General features: G+C 46.9%; 1 protein-coding gene across 10 annotated transcripts in view; it reads right to left on the reverse strand.

Moving 5' to 3' along the window:
* Positions 1–483: 483 nt before the first annotated feature.
* Positions 484–20,625, reverse strand: part of ZFAND6 (zinc finger AN1-type containing 6) — a 63,090-nt gene continuing 42,948 nt past the window's right edge. For 7 of the 10 annotated variants that reach the window (XM_082734347.1, XM_082734348.1, XM_082734345.1 and 4 more), the window contains 5 exons: positions 14,611–14,781; positions 13,328–13,436; positions 12,409–12,509; positions 3,389–3,502; positions 484–1,400 (listed from right to left, as the gene is read on the reverse strand). In XM_082734347.1, the coding sequence (XP_082590473.1) occupies positions 1,252–1,400; positions 3,389–3,502; positions 12,409–12,509; positions 13,328–13,436; positions 14,611–14,764 (627 nt within the window). In that variant the 5' untranslated portion in view covers positions 14,765–14,781 and the 3' untranslated portion in view covers positions 484–1,251. The remainder of the gene's footprint in view (positions 1,401–3,388; positions 3,503–12,408; positions 12,510–13,327; positions 13,437–14,610; positions 14,782–20,625) is intronic. The other 3 variants (XM_082734354.1, XM_082734353.1, XM_082734346.1) reach the window with 2 other exon arrangements.

The following is a 20,625-nucleotide window of genomic DNA, read 5'->3' on the forward strand; positions in this document are numbered from 1 at the left end:
TGTAGAAATTTGTATTGTAGAATACTGCTTTTCACCTGTTTTATGTTTCATGCTAAAGAAAAAAAAAAAAGAAAAGAAAAGAAAAGAAAAGAAAAAGACTGGCTGCCCGGTAAGTCTGAAAACCACAGGACAAACGGCCTTTCTCATCCGCAATCCTCCAGCTGCCATGTTTGAATTGTGCCCTTTCAGTTTCTCGAATTCTACCAGATAAAGGAGCTCCTAGGCAGATACTAACTCAGCGTGACAGGGTGTAGAACAGAGCGAGAGGATTCGGTATCTGTGTGACAAAAAGCAGTTCTTGGTGTTAAATGCTGACACCTTCAACTCGATGGGATCTGAGCGTACAATTCACTACCAGAAGACAAGTCACAGATGGATATGGGAACAGCAGCAGGACCTGCACAAAATTAATAAAGTAGAAAACAAAAGGACCAAAAGTCAAAATGAACTACCGGAAAGAACACAGAAAAAGTAACACAAGGGAACGTTACAGTTTTCCATTTTATTTAATCAAAGACTGGTGGGTAAACATAAATACAGCACAATTACTTCAAATCATTCTTCACACCGTGTACACACAGACCGGTGAGCGTAATCCGAAAGAAACCCGCAGTTGGCAATGAAATGCACACAGCTTTTCCTTCCCTCGCTCAAAAAAAATTAAAAACACACAAACTTAGAATCTCATCAGCACACACTCTCTTGTGACAAATGATTCAGACATAAATAGTGGATGCAAAGAAACTATACGCTAACTTATGTAGAACTTCTGTTAATGAACACCCAGCAGCAGCCGTAAGCATGAGGATACATTCCGTGACTGGTAACTAGTCGGGCCCCGAGGGGCGCCGTCGGCAGGGATCGTGCTGCAGAGAAAAGCTATGGACACACACAATGGAAAATAAACTGCAAGATCAATGCATGCATGTTTAATACTGGAAAAATCACGGCCCTCCAAAATTTCTCCACGTTTGTTATAAAAGCCCTCTGCACTCAACTAAAATTAAAATGATCTTAAAAGGATAATACTTGTAAAGTTTACTTAAGTCTTTTCAGCCACAGAAACTGCAATGGAAATAAATGTTCAGAGTCATTTTCAAAACAAAAACAAAAATCTATTCTTCTGGCGACATGCATGATTAAAAGGTCTATGCAAGTACGTTGCTCTACATTCCCAAGGACTAGGAAAAAAAACCTCAAGTCAATTTTTAGTTTGCAGATGGTCAAAGGATTTTGTATTCCAGCAGGAGTTCAAATCTTCTGGATCTTTTCACCAACAACTACTGGATTTTCTTTTCTGATTTTCTCAGCAGCATCAGCTTTGTAATTGTAAGAGCAATTGTGTACATCGGAGTAACGGTGTACACCACAGTAAACATTTCCACACCGGCATTCAAACCCTGAAAATGGATCAGTACACACACGTGAGTTGCATGAAAGGTCTAAGTGGTAAGCTCCTTAGCATATTAATGATAAAATCTATCATGTATTTAGGGCAGCCATCTAAAGAACCACTCCAGACAGTTTCAGGACTCACTAGCTGAGAGCTTCCTTTCTTACTCCTTATCTACAGAGTCTGTCCCACAGCGGAGCCTCGCCGCTTCTCTAAGCTCGGCCTCCTGACTGCGCTGTGGCCAGTTACACTTCCCGCCAGAATCAGGACTGCTACGTGGGACAGAAGATCTCTCTCAAATCACATTCTAAATGTGAAAATAAGCACACTGTCAGAAGGCAACCTTAAGAAAGGTGTAACGAGACTTCTGGCAGAACTGTTAAGGGAGAGCACAGCATCGACCCCGGCTTCCCCGGCAGACTCCAGCGCAGAGGCCACCGGGCTGCTGTGGGCTGGGTAAGGGCAGGCTCTGGAGTCTGGCGCCTCTGCGCAAAGCCGCCTCCTAACGCAGGCGAGTTGCTTAGCTTCTCTGAGCCTCAGTTTCTGCAGCTATAGTTCTGGAATAATACTTTACTGTACGGATTAAATGACCAATGTGTTAAGGGGATGGGGGAGGAGAGAGAGAGAGTAGATAGTCCTATCAAACCAGTCCTGCTTCCCAGAACTGTAGGACAGGACAGAACCGTTGGAAACGCAGTGGAGGAATCAGCATTTTGCATGCTGCCATCTGATGGGGGCGTCTCTACCACAACCCATTTTTGCTTCAGGGACATCTGCTGTCACTTCACGCTAAGGAGTGGAAAATGAAGCCGACCGCGACAGCAGGTGGACAGGCCGGACGAGATGGGACTTATTGAGTCTCAGCCTCTCGTCAGGAAGTCAGAGTTCCCGAGATGTCCTCGGACTACACTGGATACTAAATATGGGTATTCTACGACACCTGACTCCTTCCCGCGTGTATTCTTTAAATACACCCATCTGCTAAAGCATGGGCCAGTCTTCAACGCCTTGGACACCAGACCGCCCTCTGCTTTCCGCCCTCTCTACAACCCGTTCCTTGGCTGGAGGACCTTCCTGAGATCCTGAAAATCTTGTCTACTCTTCTCAGCTCCAAAGTCCAGTTCTTGGGGAGCACTCAGCACGACGCCGGGCACGCAGCAAGTAATAAACGGGAACCCTCTCCAGCTGCATCGCTCCCCACCGTGGGGCACAGCCCACGGCAGCAGCCTTCCCTCTTCCCAGGCTGTGCGCCACAGCTGCCTTCCCCGGCTTGGGCCCCTCAATGTGACCCATTCCCTTCCTTTCTCCAGCCCTTGGTTCAGGCTAGTCTTTCTGCCTCGAGTGGCCCTGCTTCTGACTGCTGAAGTCCTGCAGAAGACACGGCAGAACCACGCTGCCTCCACGCCCCTCTCCATGACGGGCCGCTCCTCCCCTTCCGCCATGTGACTCAGGATAGCTGTCCCTAAACTGCCGAAGTGATCCACCAACCGCACTCAACCTGCTTTGGCTGCCAAAGACCCAAATAACACTTCAAATATGTTTTCTTCCTCTCCCCGTGGCGATACCGTCTCACGGCTATGTTGCAGCTGCACCAAGGTGTGGGACTGACACCTCACAAGGGAGGACGTGCGGGGCCCTCACGAGCGCCACCAGCGCCACCTCAAGCTGCTGTGCACCGAGAAAGCCCCCCCGCCACTGCCCTTGCTCCCCAACTCCAGCTCTGCCACGCAGGAGCCGTGCATTTCAGCGCCCGGCACCGTGACCCGCCCTAAGGCTCGCAAATCCGGGGCTATGAGTTTTTAAAAGAAAATCTATTCATTTTACTTTCAGGTATATAACTAAAAGCTACTTTATTTAAGAAAATTCAGAAGCTGAAGTGTATCCAGTATTAACTCTCATGGAACAAAAATGATCTCCACTGAAGCCAGGAACAGTAAGCCATGGGTTACTTTAAAATACAATCTTAAGTTTAAACCAATGGATTTAGGCCCTTACCAGTAAGTCCCACCTTCTTCCTGCACATGAAACAACGATTCTTTTTTTGTTTTGGTTTTTCAAGAGACTTGCTTTGCTCTTCAGACGGCTGCTGTGCCGTATCTGATACTGAAGCTGACAAAAACAGGAAAGTGGTAAAATTTAATTATTCAGGAAGATTTTAATACAGGTGGTGGCTGCCCCCCCCCACCCTCAGTGGTCTGTTACTGTGAGGACAGCTGAGGAATCTGTTAGCGGGGAAAGATGCTTACACAGTTACTACACTCTTTTCATTCAATGTATGTATCTACGTTAGGTATCTAGGCATGGCGCGCGCGCGCACACACACACACACACACACACACACACACAGGAAATCTAGAATACATACTGGTATGTTAACAGTGTCTCTAGAGATCTAGCGCTGTATGCCCTCTTTTTTCTAGTAAACATGTATCTGACCCCCACGCAAATACTAGCTGGGTATTCTAAGGGACTGTGTAAGAAAATGGCCACACGTCAACTTTGAAATATTGCTGGGGTCAGAACTATGTCGATTTCTCAGAGAACAAGGACAAAAAGAGCTGAAACCAAGATTAGGTGGAATACTATGTTTAAAATTCTCAGAATGTTTCACATAAACCCTTTAATATGTTAGAAGATAATTTTATTACAATGTTTTAATTAGGATAATAAATCGACGCAGGTTAGTAGCAAAGTCAAGGCCAACTGCACCAAGATTCAGTCAAATCGCCATGCTTGCCTCCGAACCAACATGAACCCTCCTGTCCCTGAACGCTGTCCCCGGAGTCAGTCTGTCACATGACCCAGCACACACAGCACACACACACACACACACACACACACACACACACACACACACACGACACCTCCCTCTAAAGCAGCGACTACCACAGCCAAGCTGTCCCCTTCTCGGGGTTTCTCAGCGTCTGGTCCTGGAGGACTCTTGCTCAACCACTGCAGAGCCGGCCTCTACAGCCCATCGAAGCACACCGAGGCTTCGGAAGCACACATCCGAAGCTCTCTTCACCGAGCAGCCTTTCTCTGCGGAATGCTCTCCCACGCCCCTGCTGTCCCACTCTCTCCCTGGCTTACTCGCACTGGTCTCTCCTGTTCAAGCTCATACCATTCACTCTTACTCCAACCTCCACCCACCAACTCAGAACAGGAACCTGTTGCGCCCCACTAGTAGTGCCCTCACGACGGTAACAGCCTCCTGGTCTTCACCCGGCTAAGCTCTTCCAGGGCAGGCCGTGTCCTCCACTCCTGCTCTGGCGCCTGTCCCAGCACCCCTGACCACAGAGCCCGCTCAGCTACCTCCTTCAGCGCTCACCCACTGTGGCTGGGTGTGGTCACGGGCCCCGTGGAAGCTGGGTGGGATTTGACATCCCATGCGAATCTCCAGCACCCACCACCGTGAACTTATACATTGCACATGCTCAAGCGTTTGGTGGAATGGATTCCAACCTGCTTCTGTTAACTCTATTACCTCCCATCAAAGCAGAACATGACAGAGAAAACACCACAAACTACCAAGTAAATATGCACGAATGAACAACTCCGTATGACTCATCACTCCACATAGAAATTCTGCCAAGTTCTTTTTTTAAAGATTTTATTTATTTATTTGACAGACACAGATCACAAGTAGGCAGAGAGGCAGGCAGAGAGAGGGGGAAGCAGGCATCCTGCTGAGCAGAGAGCCCGATGCGGGGCTCGATCCCAGGACCCTGGGATCATGACCTGAGCCGAAGGCAGAGGCTTTAAACCACTGAGCCACCCAGGCGCCCCTGCACCTAGAAATTCTGAAACCAGATGGGAGCCTGCTGTGCTAATACAAACATTTTATAAACACTTTAAACAGATTATGGACACATAAAACCTTTTATTATTAATAAATACATATCAGAATGTTAACTCCATGATGGTAGGGGCTGAATGTCTAGCTTACTTGGGTTATCCGCAGCCCCTAGAACAGTGAACAGTGTCAAATAACATTCTGCTATGTGTAAGGGGCTCAAACATAGTGTAACTTGCCATCAGAAAAGAATCTTTTAATTGTCTTCAAAATCTGTAAGCCCTAAAATAAACTGTTCTCCCAAGAAACTGTGATATTCATATAAGCTTATACGAACAATATTTAAACAGCAACAACAGCACTACTCCAAGAAAACTTTGTCTTAACAAAACCGGGTGAATTACTGAGGCACAAACTTTGGAATCCGGAAAGGGATGAGAGTGAAAATAAGTTTCCCTGCCACACACACACACACACACACGCACACGCATGCACGCACACTCCCGTGTACACAAGTCTCAGCCCTAATGGTCCATCCACAGCAGACGCGCAGCTGTGAAGTTAAGGACCCACAAGCAGCCCGAGAGCTTGCGAGCGAGGGCTATGAGCAAGGGCTAGCGTCTGAGGCTGACCATCATCCTCCAACGCTCCCATGAGACTAAGGTGACCTTCACTTGCCTCATACTACTGACTTGCCGGCCTGAATTTAAACATTCACCAAATCAGTTCATGGGCAAGATGATATAGAATTGTGTCAAGGCCTAGGATTCCCAGAAATTACCCATTTCCTTATATATGAGATTTAAGACCAAAGCATGCCTTCCCAACTTCCCAATTATGCAAAAGGAAACAATTCCATCTTTTAAAGGAGCCATAAACATACTGAACTTGAAGCCAAAATAAGAAGTGTCCTCAGAACTAGGCAGTTTCTCACAGTGTGACAGGAGAACTGGACACAAGGTCAGGGGCTTGTTAATGACGGAGAACAGGCAGCAGCCTACTTTCTATCTGCTGTTCCTCAAGGTCTGTTTGTTTGGGAGGCCTAGGCACGAAGGCTGGGAAGTAAACTTGATTTTTCATGGGAATCCCAACTAGACAAAGTCTACTGGCCTGTCATTTCAAGATACTTCACAAACCCTCTGCTCTAGGGCCTGCTAAAAAAATACACAAATATAACAGGAAGCACATAAACTACTTAGCATTAACTGTTTGGAAGCATATTAATACACACAATCAATAGACAGGCAACCCAGGAGTCATCGGCAGCAGACACAGCCCCCATGTAACGTCGGGCGCATGTCTTTCTCACACAGCAGGACCAGTCCCCCCACAAGCCCCTCGGGGGTCAGACGAAGCTCAGTGCTCCGGGCTTCTGCTCACCACTTAGACCCACTGCGGACGGCGCCCAGCCCTCCAGCAGACTGGAGGGACACGCCCTCTTCCAAGGACACCGACACAGGGAGGACACTCATCCTCCTCCTCTGCACGCCATTTTATGCAACATGAGGGGTTGAACCCAAGGATTGTTAAGTTACTCCTAGCTCAAAAATTCTTTACCAAATGAGAACACTTTAAATATTTAAGGGAAAGTAAGGCTTATAGTACAGCAGGGTCTAAAAACATAGACTGAGCCATAGATTTAATGTTATATTTTCCAGCCACTGTGTTAAAAAGTACAAAAGGGTAAAGTTAACATATATTACCATTTAAAATGCAATCAGTATTTAAAGCATTAATGAGATATTTTTGACACTCTTGGAAATCTACGTATACCTTGCACGACTAGCGAACAGACACGCACTGCACTAATTCCAGCCCAGCCACATGTGAAGTGCTCGAGGCTACCCAAGACCAGCGGCCACCTTTCTGGACAAAGCAGCTCTGTGCAAAAGACCACTGTCTATCAGCAGCCACCTGGGGCAAAGAAGTGTCACATTAAACTTCTTAAAACACAACTCTGTGTTATCTTAAAAACAAAACAAAAGCAGCCAGCCTTCACAAGGCTATTTCCCCTGTAGATTAGAACCCAGTACCTCAGGAATCTTCCATGACTTCCTTAAAACAACCTTCTCGGCTTCTGCTCCAACACAGCCTTGCTGAACCGGCCCCTCCAGCAAGTGCGGCTGCCACTGCCCCCGAGGCCCCCGTGTGCCGCTGAGTGCCTGCACATGCTCCTCTTCACTGCACCTGCCTGCCCACCTCCTGTGGCCTCTGTGCCTGGCTTCTTGTCCTCTGCGTGTTTTCCAAGTTCAGCCCTGCTGTGGCGGGTATCAGAGCTTCGACTCCTCTCTGACAGAGGAGTGCTTCAGGGTACAGACAGCCCACATCTATCCAGGCACCTGCCGGTGACCGGCCGGGTCATTTCCATGCCTTGCTAACTGAACAATGCTGCTGTGAACACTCCTACACACGTTTCTGCGTGGACATGTTTTCAATCCCGCAGGAATTAGGAATGGAACCTCTGGGTCATAAGGGTACCTCTCGGACTTTCTAAATTCCACGTGTAACTATCACCCTATTTACCAAAGTGGCCGTACCACTGCACGTCCCCAACACCCATGTGTTAGGGTTCTCATTTCTCCATACCCTTCACACTTGACCATGGCATAACTGCATCTATTCAAATCCACTGCCCTTTAAAAAACTGGCCTCTTATTGGATTATAACATTCTTTATATATTCCTATCAGATATATGATCCGCAAATATTTTTTCTCATTCTGTGGACCATTTCATGGTCTTGATGGTGTCCCTTGGAGCAAACAGGTTTCACCATGTCTGTTTCCCTCTGCTTGCTCGCGCTCTAGGTGCCGCACCTAAGGTCATAAAGACTTACGCCTGTTTCATGTAAATGTTTTACAGTTTGGGCTCCTGTAGTCTAGTATTCTGGGGCAAACTTCTGTGTAAGGTGAGGCAGAGGTCCAGTGTTACCCTTCACTCTCTAGCATTATCTGCTGGAACCTGCTCCTCCCCTACCGGAGGCTGTCCGTGCATGTGCTGAAAACCAACTGCCCCCGTTGCTGGATATTTCTGGACGCCGGGGCTGTCCCCTAGTCGGCAGGCGTGTCCTCAGGCCCATACCTGCAGTCTCAGGTATTGGAGCCTGTGGGCAGCTCTGCAGCTAGGAGCTGTTAGTCTTCCTGTGGCTCTGGTCTGCTTTTCCCAGGACTGTTTGGTTCTTCTCACCCAGCCTTTAGAACCAGAAGAAATCTTCAAGTTTTAATCCAGACAGCTTTCTCAAACTAGTCTAAGAGGACTGTTTCTCTTGGACTGTTCTGAGCCATCAAGCTGCCTGCTCAGCTCTGCATGAAGTCAGCATCCCTGAGAGCTGGAGCGAGGAACGGCAAGCCCCGCCCACCGCTCCGACCAGAGCTCAGCGCTCTCGGGTGGGCGCACGGACCATGGGATCGGCGTCTCACCCCACCCCACTGCTGGATGCTGCAAAGCCCCAGTTCCCCGAAGCCTCCTGTAACCGCCACATCCCTGTGGCACTGTACGGACTAGCAGTATCCTTTGTGTGCCTAAAACTCACTTCACTGACTTCCAGCACCACCTTCCAGCATCCACTTTCCAGCTGGATGTGGCTGTTACTTCTCCTTTAAATTGATAAAAATACGGCTCAGAGAAGTAGAGGTGTCAACATATGAAAACAGAACCTCTGGGGCGCCTGGGTGGCTTGGTCAGTGAAGCGCCTGCCTTCCGCTCAGGTCATAATCCCAGGGTCCTGGGACCGAGTCCTGTGTCGGGCTCCCTGCTCAGCGGGGGGCTGCTTCTCCCTCTGCTCCTCGCACACGCCATCGCTCTCCCTCAAATAAATAAATAAAATCTTAAAAAAAACAAAAGAAAGAAAGAGAGAGGGAGGGAGGAAGGGAAAGAGGAAGAAAGAACTAAACTCCACTTCTTTTTACTAAGGTTCAGGATCTCAGGCACTGAGAGGTTAACCAAAGCGAAGTACAAGGTGCAGTAAGGCAGTCAAGTATGATGGTGTGAAGTGCACCGAGCACTTTAAAAAATGTTGTTTTTTTTAAAGATTTTATTTATTTATTTGACAGACAGAGATCACAAGAGGCAGAGAGGCAGGCGGGGGTGGGGGTGGGGGAGGAAGCAGGCTCCCCGCTAAGTAGAAAACCTGATGCGGGGCTCAATCCTAGGACCCTGGGAACATGACCTGAGCCGAAGGCAGAAGCTTTAAACCACTGAGCCATCCAGGCGCCCCTAAAAAATGTTTTTAAAACTAGCTTTTGTGAACTGAAAATCTGATATTCCTAAGTGAGACTATGTGAGGTGTTGCTACTTGTTAAATTAAAAAGAATCACTACAAGAGAAACACGCTGTAATATGCTACAGTCTCATTTAAAGAGGAGAAAAATTCTTCAGAGTCTTGAGGACAAATGGAAGCAGCACCAGCCTCCTGGTGGCAACAGGTTACTCAGAAGCAGACACCGACAGAGAGAAGCTGTTTCAAGGACACTCATCTGCAAGCTCCAAGAAAGACTGTTGGGAAATGCTGGCGGAGACGCACGTCTGCTCCTCACGAGCCCTCTCCATTGGGATGATCTTCCCATCTAAATCAGTTTCCCTGAGGGACATGAATGGAGTAACACAGAAGAAAGTAGGTACCTGGCCGGTCACCAAACAGGCGGCCCTACCCTGGCAACAGCGGGATTGCACGTCCCAGTCTAGCGAGCACGACTGTCTGGGGAAAGACTGGCCCCCAGTCAGGTGCCTGGGTTCCAATTCCAATGCAAAGGACCACAGCACTGGAGTCCAAGACTGCTTCTGTCGGTGTCTGTCCATTCATAAATAGATGGAAAAATACCCTCTGCATTCGTTTCTACCCAATAGGGAAATCACAAGTACATTTACATTATTAGTGTACACACACATACACACACACACACACACTCACTCCCCCCCACCTCCCAGCTACTGAGAACTGGCTTTATGTCCCTTCACTTTTATGAAAAACCTACATTAGTACCTGTTTTTGCTAACAGAAAGATTATCAGTCAAAGAGAATTCTCGCTTTTTTAATTGCTTCGTTACACCATTTTAGTTTACAAAACGTTTCACCAAAATGCTATACTTTTGGATAGAAGGGAAACCTGTATTTGTGTGTATGTTTATAATAAAAGAAAACATTCTTAATTCAACAGCATAAGCAAGGCCTTTTTAAAAACAAGGCTATTAAGACATTTTATGCACTGAAAATGAATCCTCTCAAACTCAGATGAAACTTCTACTGGATTTTTTAAAGATTCTGCAATGCTAAAATAATGAATGCTAAGTTTTTAAGAGGGTTTTTAGTTTTTAAGAGGTACCTGTAAGCTAATACTGGTTTAACTTTAAAAGTCATTGAAATCAGGGCGCCTGGGTGGCTCAGTGGGTGAAAGCCTCTGACTTCCGCTCAGGTCTTGATCTCAGGGTCCTGGGATTGAGCCCTGCATTAATTAGGCTCTCTGCTCAGCAGGGAGCCTGCTTCTCCTCCCCACCCCCCACTTGTGATCTCTGTCAAATAAATAAATCTTTTTTTTAAAAAAAGTCATTGAGGGCACCTGGGTGTCTCAGTGGGTTGAGCCGCTGCCTTCGGCTCAGGTCATGATCTCAGGGTCCTGGGATCAAGTCCCGCATTGGGCTCTCTGCTCAGCAGGGACCCTGCTTCCCTCTCTCTCTCTGCCTACTTGTGATCTCTGTCAAATAAACAAATAAAATCTTTAAAAAAAAAAAAAGTCATTGAAATCGTACGTGAAAAAAGGAGTCTGTAACTTTGAAAACCCCTTAACAATTTCTCATAATACACCTTCAAGCCCACCTTCTGCACTCCTGTCCTCAGGGCTGGGCGCAGAACACTACCCTGCTCCCCGTACACCACAAATGGTGTAAAAGCACTTCACAGTCATGGGTGAGCAACCTCTCTTCATCTGTCAGATGTGTGTAGTAACTGCTACTGTACACTTAAGCGGCACACATTTTGTTTACGACCAACATTCAAAGCTTTGTTCTACTGTGGGACATACCTTCATGATTAGCAGCCTGTTTTCCTTACTTAGCTCTCTTCCCAAACTGCTAAGCAACTCTTGCATCTAGAAACTCTCCGACACGGGCACCCGTCGGCTGAAATTATCCAGGGCCCAGAAGCCGTCCTCCTTGGTTGACTCGTCCTCCGCCCTGCCCCTCCTCACTTGAGCACCTCATTTCTCAACGAAATCAAGGGCCATCACAGAACCGAAAGCTTTACTGCCCCTCTCCTACTTCCCACACCCCAGGGAGAACTAAATCTTAGGGAGTTTTCCATTTCTTCCCTTCCTAAAATTTTTGTTTAATGAAGAAATAAAAAATTCTCACTTATAATAATATTTATTAATTTACAATAATATGCTGTATGGAAGGGAATACTGATGTTGGCCAGACAGTGTATTTTCTTGCTATAGCAAAATCTACAAACAGGCAAATTATGCTAATCATCTCTTGGGCGTGAACACCGGGCGCGGGGAACTAGCCAGCTCAGTCACAATCCAACTTCAGCAACCTTAGCTAAGATTACCAGATACATCTGTCACTACCATGTGAACACTATGTTCGAGGGAAGCTCTCCCTAGCCTGGGTAAGCCACCGCCTCCACACAAGCACGGGTTATCCACTCGCCTCCTCAATCTGTCCACCGCCTCTGCCCGCAAGAAAGCCCTCCTAGATCGTTCTGACCCACAAGATGGGGACGCAGAGCAGGGGCCATAATAAGAGGTCCCATGCTGTGAGGACGAGAAACTGAACCTGATGGCTGCCCTCGCAGCCCACCTGGGGGGAGAGGGACGCCGGCCAGGCAGGTCCGTCTCTGACCACCTGAGTCCAAAGACAAGAGATGCCCCCGATGCTGCAGCCGCAGCTGCTCGCACAGAAGTAAGATTTAGGTTCAACTGGTAAAAGTAACAGTAGAAGAGAACAGTGTAATACCACTACTCACTCACTCAGTTCTCCAACTAAACACATTTACAATGCGCTACATTTACTTTGATGACACAATTACATATCAGCAGGAAGTGGCTCCCAACATTTCCATCCATTAAATACTTGAAGATATGAAATATTCTGCTCATAGAGAAAATAAATCTAAAAATATTTTTGAGGCAGGCAACTTAAAAGAATCTATGCTCCAAGGATAGCGCCTGGCCTAGAATCCTCGATTGTCACGTGAATGACGGAAGTGAGTTAGCTCGTATGCAAACCTTGCAGGTCTTCTGTGTCAGGTACTGCTTTGTCCACAGATGTACTGTCCACTTGGGAAGATGCTACAGATTCTGATAAAAGTGACTGATTTGATACAGGGCTAGAAAAGCAAAAACACGTAGATTTACAAAGTGATCATGCGGGAACAGTAACTAGAGGGCCGGAACAAGCACAGGGTCAGCATGTGTAAGCACACTGTTACACGCCTGAGCGCGGAGCCGCTGGCGACTTCCACATTAACCAGAGCGCCAGGAAACCAGAGACCAGTGTGCACCAAAGTCCCCGGCATTAGCAAGAGGAGCGACCGCGAGTGGTCTCTGTGCGCGGCTTCACCCTGGGAACATCAGCGTGGCCTCGCCTGGCTTCCCAGCCCGGCCAGGACGCTGGAAGGGACGCACTGACGCAGGGGGCCGGGCCTGGGCGTCTCCCGTCACCGACTGGGGGAAGGGCTGGAGCAGAAACGTCATCCTCGTTTCCCAACAGCAGAGGATGTAGTGAGGCAGGTATTTCTATGTTTTCAGGCTTCTACACGGCAGGACCTCACAGTCAGAGTGGAATGCGGGAGTGCAGCCCTCGCGGGGGAGCACAGAGCCGGGATGGGTCTGCGCCACGGCACGGCCCCCGGGGACACCGGCCCCAGACAGAGCCACCGACTGAAGTCTGGACTTCGGGGTGGGATGGGTCACGAGGAGAAGGAAAGGAAAGGCTGTCTCAAAAGGAAGGGGAACTTAAAAGACACCTTCCCGGCTCCTTCCCAAAGTGAACACAGGAAGCCTCTCTGGACTCGTCGGTGGTGAGACAGGCGCAGAGCTCGGCCGGCTGACCCTCCGGAGACTTGAGCCCCTCCTCCACGGCACCCGCGAGACAGAGCACGAGCCGCCTCCGCCACCCGCCCGCCGCTCGAAGCCCGCACCTTACCTTGGCTGCGCGGACGCACATGCAGAGTCCAGCGGGCACTGAACGTCGGGGCCACCGCCGTCCACGCACTGGACGGGGAGAGACTCCGAGAGGCTACTGACGGAGGCTGCTGCAACAGAACCACACCGCGGGTTAGGAACTCCGTGCTCCCGGCTTTCCCACGCCCTGTCTAAAACAGAGAATACCTACACGCGAGACAGAGCAGATGAATCTTGTTTACAATACCTGTGATATGCTGCTTCCCTACTTTTATTTACAAATTCTCAGTAATTTTCCAGTGGAAGAAAACGTACTTGAAACCAAGAAAGCAAGCACATACATACTGTAGGTACTAACACAGTAAGCTCGTGCTTCCCAGGATGACGGGCTGCCCACGCCCCGGAAGTCGCAGGCATCTGTGCACACTCGTGCACAGAATATTTAAGACAAAATCCGGAGCAGGTAAGGCCAACCCAAGTTCAGAACTGAAATCTGTGCTCAGTACATTAAGTTATTCTTTTCCCTATTCTAAATAAGGCAGAATGTAGATGGTGATTTAATTAAAAAACAATTTATATTCATTTGATTTTGGCCTTGAGAAAATTTGGAAAAATTGTGATTAAACGGTTCTAGCTTTCGGCTTGAACGCGAAGCGAAAAGGTGAAGGACCGCGGGCGGGATTTTACAGCGACTAAGCAACGGCCTTCACTGCTACACCTCTCTGAAGCACACACTCAGAAACCTCCCGATCCTTCCAGTACAACCACACACACAAAAACCCACTTCCACAACCCCCGAAGAATCCACGGACACACAGAGCGCACCCAGAACTCAAGCGAGCCGGTGCTGAACACCGCTTACTCTCAGTCGCACCGCGGCACTGCTCCTTCCTCCCAGTGTACGGTCCTCTCTCAAGTCCGCTGTGGCCACCTGTAACCCACGCTTTCCTTCTACAACTATCTTGGCTTCAAAAGTCACCCAAGATAAAATAACCAAGGTCCTCGAGAACCCTCCTTCCCTTACACCTGACCCACCGGATCCCTACATACACTCGGAGCAGGCCTGTGTTTTCCTAAGAGAACAGAGTTCTTTCGACAGCAAGTAAGGCTGTGGAATGGATTTGTTCTGGTTATTTCCAATGGGCAAGGATACCACTGATAGTGAAGACACGTAAGGAGGGAGTTTGCTGACACGAATGTGGTGAGAGAACCACAATGTGAGAGTAGGAAAAAGTTTCCGGTGCATCGAGCCACCCCAGTCTAGGTCAGTGATGAATACTGCTGGGTTTTGACAGAATTACTTACCAGGTGGGCTTATTCTACCATTACTACTATTCTGTCTTTGAAGATGTTCTTTATAGCACACTGAACACATGCCATTTGTACGAGGGTTTCCATAAAATCCGCAGCCAGTGGAACAAAGCATAGGCACTTGGCTGTGATTAGTTTCTTGAGCCATGTTCCTCTGTTGCACACCTGAAATTTACACAGAATTAGTAAAGAACTCAGACACACTGCAACCACACATTATCCACATTTGCTTTATATGATTAAAAAGAAAACCTACATATACTCCTGCCCTAAATCATTCTATACACCTGTCTCAAGACCTAGAGCTAAAGTAGAGAGAAAAAATAATGACCAGAAGATAAACACAAGAAGGTGTATACTGGCTTAGACAATGTAAAAGACTCTGTCTGTTCAGAAGATTCCACCCCACCAGAATGTTAAGGAAGACCCTTTAAGGCTAGCTCAGTTTGGACTCTAATAATAAGAAATACATTATATGTTTTGCTATGTGTTTTACTATTAATTACTAGGCATTAACACTTTTGCTCCAAGTTCCCTGAGCATACTTGTATAATTTATTGTTGAAAAGGCATTTTACAGAACACCAATGCTGGTGAAGACAGGAAGAAACGGGCAGAATGTGGGGGAAATGAGGAACTGGCCTAAACTTTCTGGCAAACAATTCAGCAATTCACTGTAAGAGCCTTATAGAACTGCCTTCAGCACCAGTCACTCCCCATCAGGTTTTCAACAGAACAAGCCAGGGTAGAAGCAGAAAAAAGATCCACACACAAGGGACGTGCGTCACAGCACTATTGATAATGTCAGTACATTTCCAATACTTGCTCAACATCAGGAGAGTGCATTTTTTCATTTTAGTAGACCTTTAGGCAGAGGAGAATGCTGGCAACAAATGAAAAGACACAACATGAACTGAAGGTATGATATGCTGTCAATTAGGACAAAATGAGAATCTACAACCCTCAAGAAGGACAGGAAAGAATGTATCCAAGGACGGCAAAGCTAATGGCACTTTCTGACTTGTACATTTTTCTAACTTTTTAAAAATCCTCTTACATGGGACGCCTGGGTGGCTCAGTTGGTTAAGCAGCTGCCTTCGGCTCAAGTCATGATCCCAGCGTCCTGGGATCGAGTCCCACATCGGGCTCCTTGCTCAGCGGGGAGCCTGCTTCTCCCTCTGCCTCTGCCTGCCATTCTGTCTGCCTGTGCTCGCTCTCTCCCACTCTCTCTCTGATAAATAAATAAAATCTTTAAAAAAAAAATCCTCTTACATGAAGGTACAACTTGCTTAATTGGGAACGAAATATTTATTTAAGATGAAAGAGCAGCCGTGACACAGAGCGGCTGTCGGAAAACCGCACATGGCGGGCCTCAATCCCAGCAGACGGAAGGGCCCCGTGTGCCGTTTCTCCCACCGAGTGAGGCATCCTTTGGCGCAACACGACAGAAGGTGACACCAGACTATTACAAAAAAACCCCTACCCTCCCAGATGAAATGAAGGTTACTCCAAAATGGGTGTATGCATATTTAAAGACTAGTCCCTGCAAAGACCATAAGGGATAAGAACCACCAGAGGAGGACAAGGTTTTGCCCTGAGTCAATCAACAACGAGGGAAAGCGCTCGAGGTTATCGGACAGTTTGTCTTCACCTGAACTGACTGTTGAGGTGGAGGGTGTTGGCGGTGTACTTAACCCAAATTCCTGAACCAAGAACAAAAATGCATTTGACAGGATTACAAAACAAGGCAGCAGATTTTGCATTTGCCTTTAAAAAGAACTGTCCTAAAACTATGGGGAATATTTAAACCTTTAGCCTGGGAATACAATCTGGGATTTGGACAAACCTCTTTCTTACTCCATGCTGGTAAATCGCTCCGGAACCCAATCTTCGCTGCTCTGCTCTCTGCACGGGCTGCCTCCCTAGTTCTATAAATGTACATGCCAAATGAAACAAAGTAACAAAGATGGGATAGAAAACTAATGGGAAACATCCCGTGGGGATCTGTGGCCTCTGCTCCCAGGGGACAGCGTGTTTGGCCCTGGCTGTCAGGGTAAGCGCTCTGGGTCATGCGTGTAGCCAGTAAGTGATGGAGCTCGACTCAATCAGCCAGTCTGGCTCTAAGCTCCTGTTCTGAATCAGGGTTTCCCAAAGTGTGCTTCCATGGACCCCCAGGGAGGTCAGAACGGTTTCCACACTAACGCTAATAGCGACTGGCTCCTTCTCACCGTGCTGCCATGTGCCGCAGTGGTCACGTGTTAGGAGCCCTATCAAGGCATCTGATCAGGAGAACAGCCCCAGTACTAGCTGTCTCCCCCCACGCGACATTCTCACCGCAACACAACCAGCTTTATTAAATCTGGAGCCTGAACACACATCTTGGTAGTATTTTAGGTGACTCTGGAAGTCTGCAGAGAGCTCCTGCTACATACACAAGTGTGAAGACAGCAGGAGCAGACACACTTGCCCAGCTGCTCAAGCTGCAGGCTGCCCCAGTCACTTTTTTCATGGCAGAGGTTTTTTATTCCAAGGAACTGGCGAAATCTGGTTATTTAGACTTCTGTACAGAGCAGACATTTTCTCAAAAACGAACAAAGTGAGCCTGTCACTTTAAGAAAAATAACAGTATTTATTGCCAAGGACCACATTCAAGCAAAATAAATACATAAATTAAGCTAGACAAGTATCTCCCATTTTTAGAGTTTCTGGTAAGATCAGTAATGATATTAATGACATGTGAGTGGCTGGTACTGTTAGAAAACAAGTATTTGCCAGTGACCAGTGTATGACGGCACAAAACGATTCATCAAGAAAGGATCCATTCAAAGAGAAAGACCAGTGAATTTTAAAGTAATGGGACAAAAGTTTTATATACAGTTTGAGATTCTAGACTGCAACTAACCCTTTAAGAAGCTATAAACTGCCAAGTTTTAGTATAATATCTCTATTATCTGAAAAAGTTGTTACAACATTCCCTCTTTTTCTGCTGACCCATCTGCATGACGCCAGCTTTTCTTCTGTAACAGGTTAAATGCAGAGCCAACTATGAGAATCTCGCTGTTTGCAAAATGTCTAACGATGCCACTTTTCTCACTAAACCTTTTCGATGGTAATGGCAGGGGTGAGGGAAGGGATGGTTATTTTTAATAAAATATTTTTAAAAATTAATATTTTGCAATTTTTCCTAGCTTTAATTTGTAATGGGATAAATATTGCTAGATATAACACACAAATGAAAGTTCTTCAGGATCCCCAATAATTTCAGAGAATATGAAAGTCCAAAAATTTTGAAAATCCACTGCTGTAAAACATACATTCCCAGTGTAGATGGTATCACTTCAAGGGGACAAATACCCATTCTTTGGGGGAAGGAGGCACACAAAATACCTCGCTCTTCATGTAGAAACACAGATATACTGAATACATAAATAGAAATACTGTATATCTGTGGAATTAAAATTTCATGGAGGTGGAGGCCAATTAGGAAAAAACTATTTTAAAAAGGCTTTTTGTCAGGGAAGAAATTAAAAAAAGAAAGAGATTAAGAAAGACTTGTTGTAAACCACCATTACCCTATGCTGCCTGTTACAGACGCGACAGCGATACTGAGGTAGGACTTGAAGGCACCTTCTTCAGTGGCACAGGGAAGCCTTTCAGCATCTGGCTGGCAATCACAAGCACCCAGAAAAGGGAAATATTCTAGTTCTTTGAAAAAATAATCACAGATTAGAATACGACCACCAAGCTTTTATCCACAATACCTCCTTCTGAGCAATAAAATTAAAAAACATACAGCACTAGCAATTTCCCCAAGCCACACAGCAGCAAATTAACAATGATTGTCATACGCTGAGCTTTCTTATAAAAAAACAACCAACCATTATCTTAGCAGGTAAAAAGCACAAAGAATTTCATAGGCTATTTAAAAAGAAGAAAAAAAGACAACCTTATTTATTCATCTTTAGGCCATAAAATGTACCTTCTCATGAAGACACAAAAAAGAACCACCATCATAAACGTGTTTATCCCAATCTGCGGTGGCAAAGATGGAGGAGCTGTGGGAAAACCAAGTCCTGCCTGCCCACGGCTGCGCCTTCATGGCAGGGAAGGACTCTGCGGGCCATCGGTCGGGCCCTCAGGAGGGAAGGGAATGAGAAGGCAGAACAACTCCTTCACTGCCATACTGTGGCATTATAAAGCTGCAAAGTCAAGGCAGTAAAGAATGAGATTATCAGACATAAACAGAAAAGTTCACTAGCATGGTGTAATTTAAAAACAAATGTCTATGAATTGCAGAAAATTCAGAAAATGTGGTTTCACTCTATTTGTAATCAGGACAAGAGCCAATTATGTTCTCTGCCCTAAGATGGTACTGAGCAGTTACTCAGAGCTGACTGTGGGCCAAGAACCATTTCTCCTGGTTTATTTCTCTCTGGAGACCTGTGCTGTTGGTCTTGGGGCTACTGGTGTCCCTGTTTCAAAAATGAGGAACTGATATTCAACGAGATTTAATAACTTGCCCAAGGTCACTTATCTGAGAAGCAGCTGGGTGTCTTTTCTTTTATCTCCTACAACACAAAGAGAATGACTTTCAGAGTCCATCCTGTCCTTACTGAAGCTATAGCACTGTGAGCATTCATGAATTCTTATTCTTTTCATTTAAAGATAATTTAAATTTTCACTCATTTATTCGACCTCAAGATATTATGCAGCTTTAATTAGCTTAACCAAGCTCTTGAGAAAATTTGTTTTTCAAGTCTTTTTACCTAAGACATTCTCACTGGCATAAGAAACTCAAGATCAAATATTTTAAGACTGCAAAGAAAGTTCATGACCAATTATTAAAATTCTGACAAAGGAACAGCAGTGAGTGGATATAACACAGACTCCATTATTAACTGCAAATATGCCCCAGTTAAACTTCCTTTCCTCTGTTTGGTGCCCTAGAGTTCGAGTCGCCGGGTTCCCAGCATTTCACTTTGAAACGTCCCATACTCTCTCCTCCATTCCGAGTTCTGACACTCGACATTCCACAGCCATGTTACCAGTCTTTTCTTTCTGTTCTGCTGCCTCTCCCCCCAACACATTTCCTTACATTCTCCTAAGTGCCCCGTTCTCATACTACTTCTGTTTTCATTAATCTAGAATTGCTCCAGAAAGGAGCGCTAGACCTAGCCACATATAATCTACTGCAAGCAACGCAATTTCCCTAGAAAGTGAGCTGCGTGGAGTCAGGCTGGCATCCGTCTGACCCCCAGCTCTGCCGTGTTTCTCACCTGTCACCGCCTGGACACGCTCCTAAACTTGTCCAAGTCTCCACTCCCCAGGAGGGTGCGCAGAGCCCGTGTAACCAGATGACGTCAGACAGCGTCTCCAGGAAGTCAGGAAGCACAGAGCCTGGCACACGGCAGAGCTCAGCAGCTCTCTTCCTCTGCCGCTCCTGAAGGCACGGTGCCCTCCGCCCTCGTCGGCTGGAAGCCGGCTCCAGCCCCACCACACTGCTCCTTTCTTGGTGAAGGCCCTCTGCTTCTGCAACACCTACAACCATCTTGACCTCAGGCCTACTTCTTCTGGGTCTGCTTCTGCCTGCCTCGATCCCCCTCCGCTCTCTCCCTAAAGCAGCACGGGTCCTTCTGGGGCACTTCAGCAGGACATCACTCAAGTGCTCTCTAGCAGACGCTTCCTTTCCCCCTGAACCCTAAGTTTCTTTTTCAATCCCTTTCCCTATTACAAGATTTTACTTATTTGAGAGACATAGCATGAGCAGGGTGAGAGGCAGAGGCAGAAGGAGACTCCCTGCTGAGCAGGGAGCCCGACGCAGGGCTTGATCCCAGAACCCTAAGATCATGACCCAAGCTGAAGGCAGATGCTCAACCGACTGAGTCACTCAGGTGCCCCCCAACCTCCTTTATGCCTGATATGCCCTAGGTCAGCTTGTCTTCCCTGCTGTGGCTTGGGCCAGTGCCATCTAGCTCACATGAGGGTTGTGTCGTGGGGGGAACTATATATT

Source organism: Mustela nivalis, assembly GCF_964662115.1.
Source record: "Mustela nivalis genome assembly, chromosome: 6".
In the NCBI taxonomy this organism is placed as follows: domain Eukaryota; kingdom Metazoa; phylum Chordata; class Mammalia; order Carnivora; family Mustelidae; genus Mustela; species Mustela nivalis.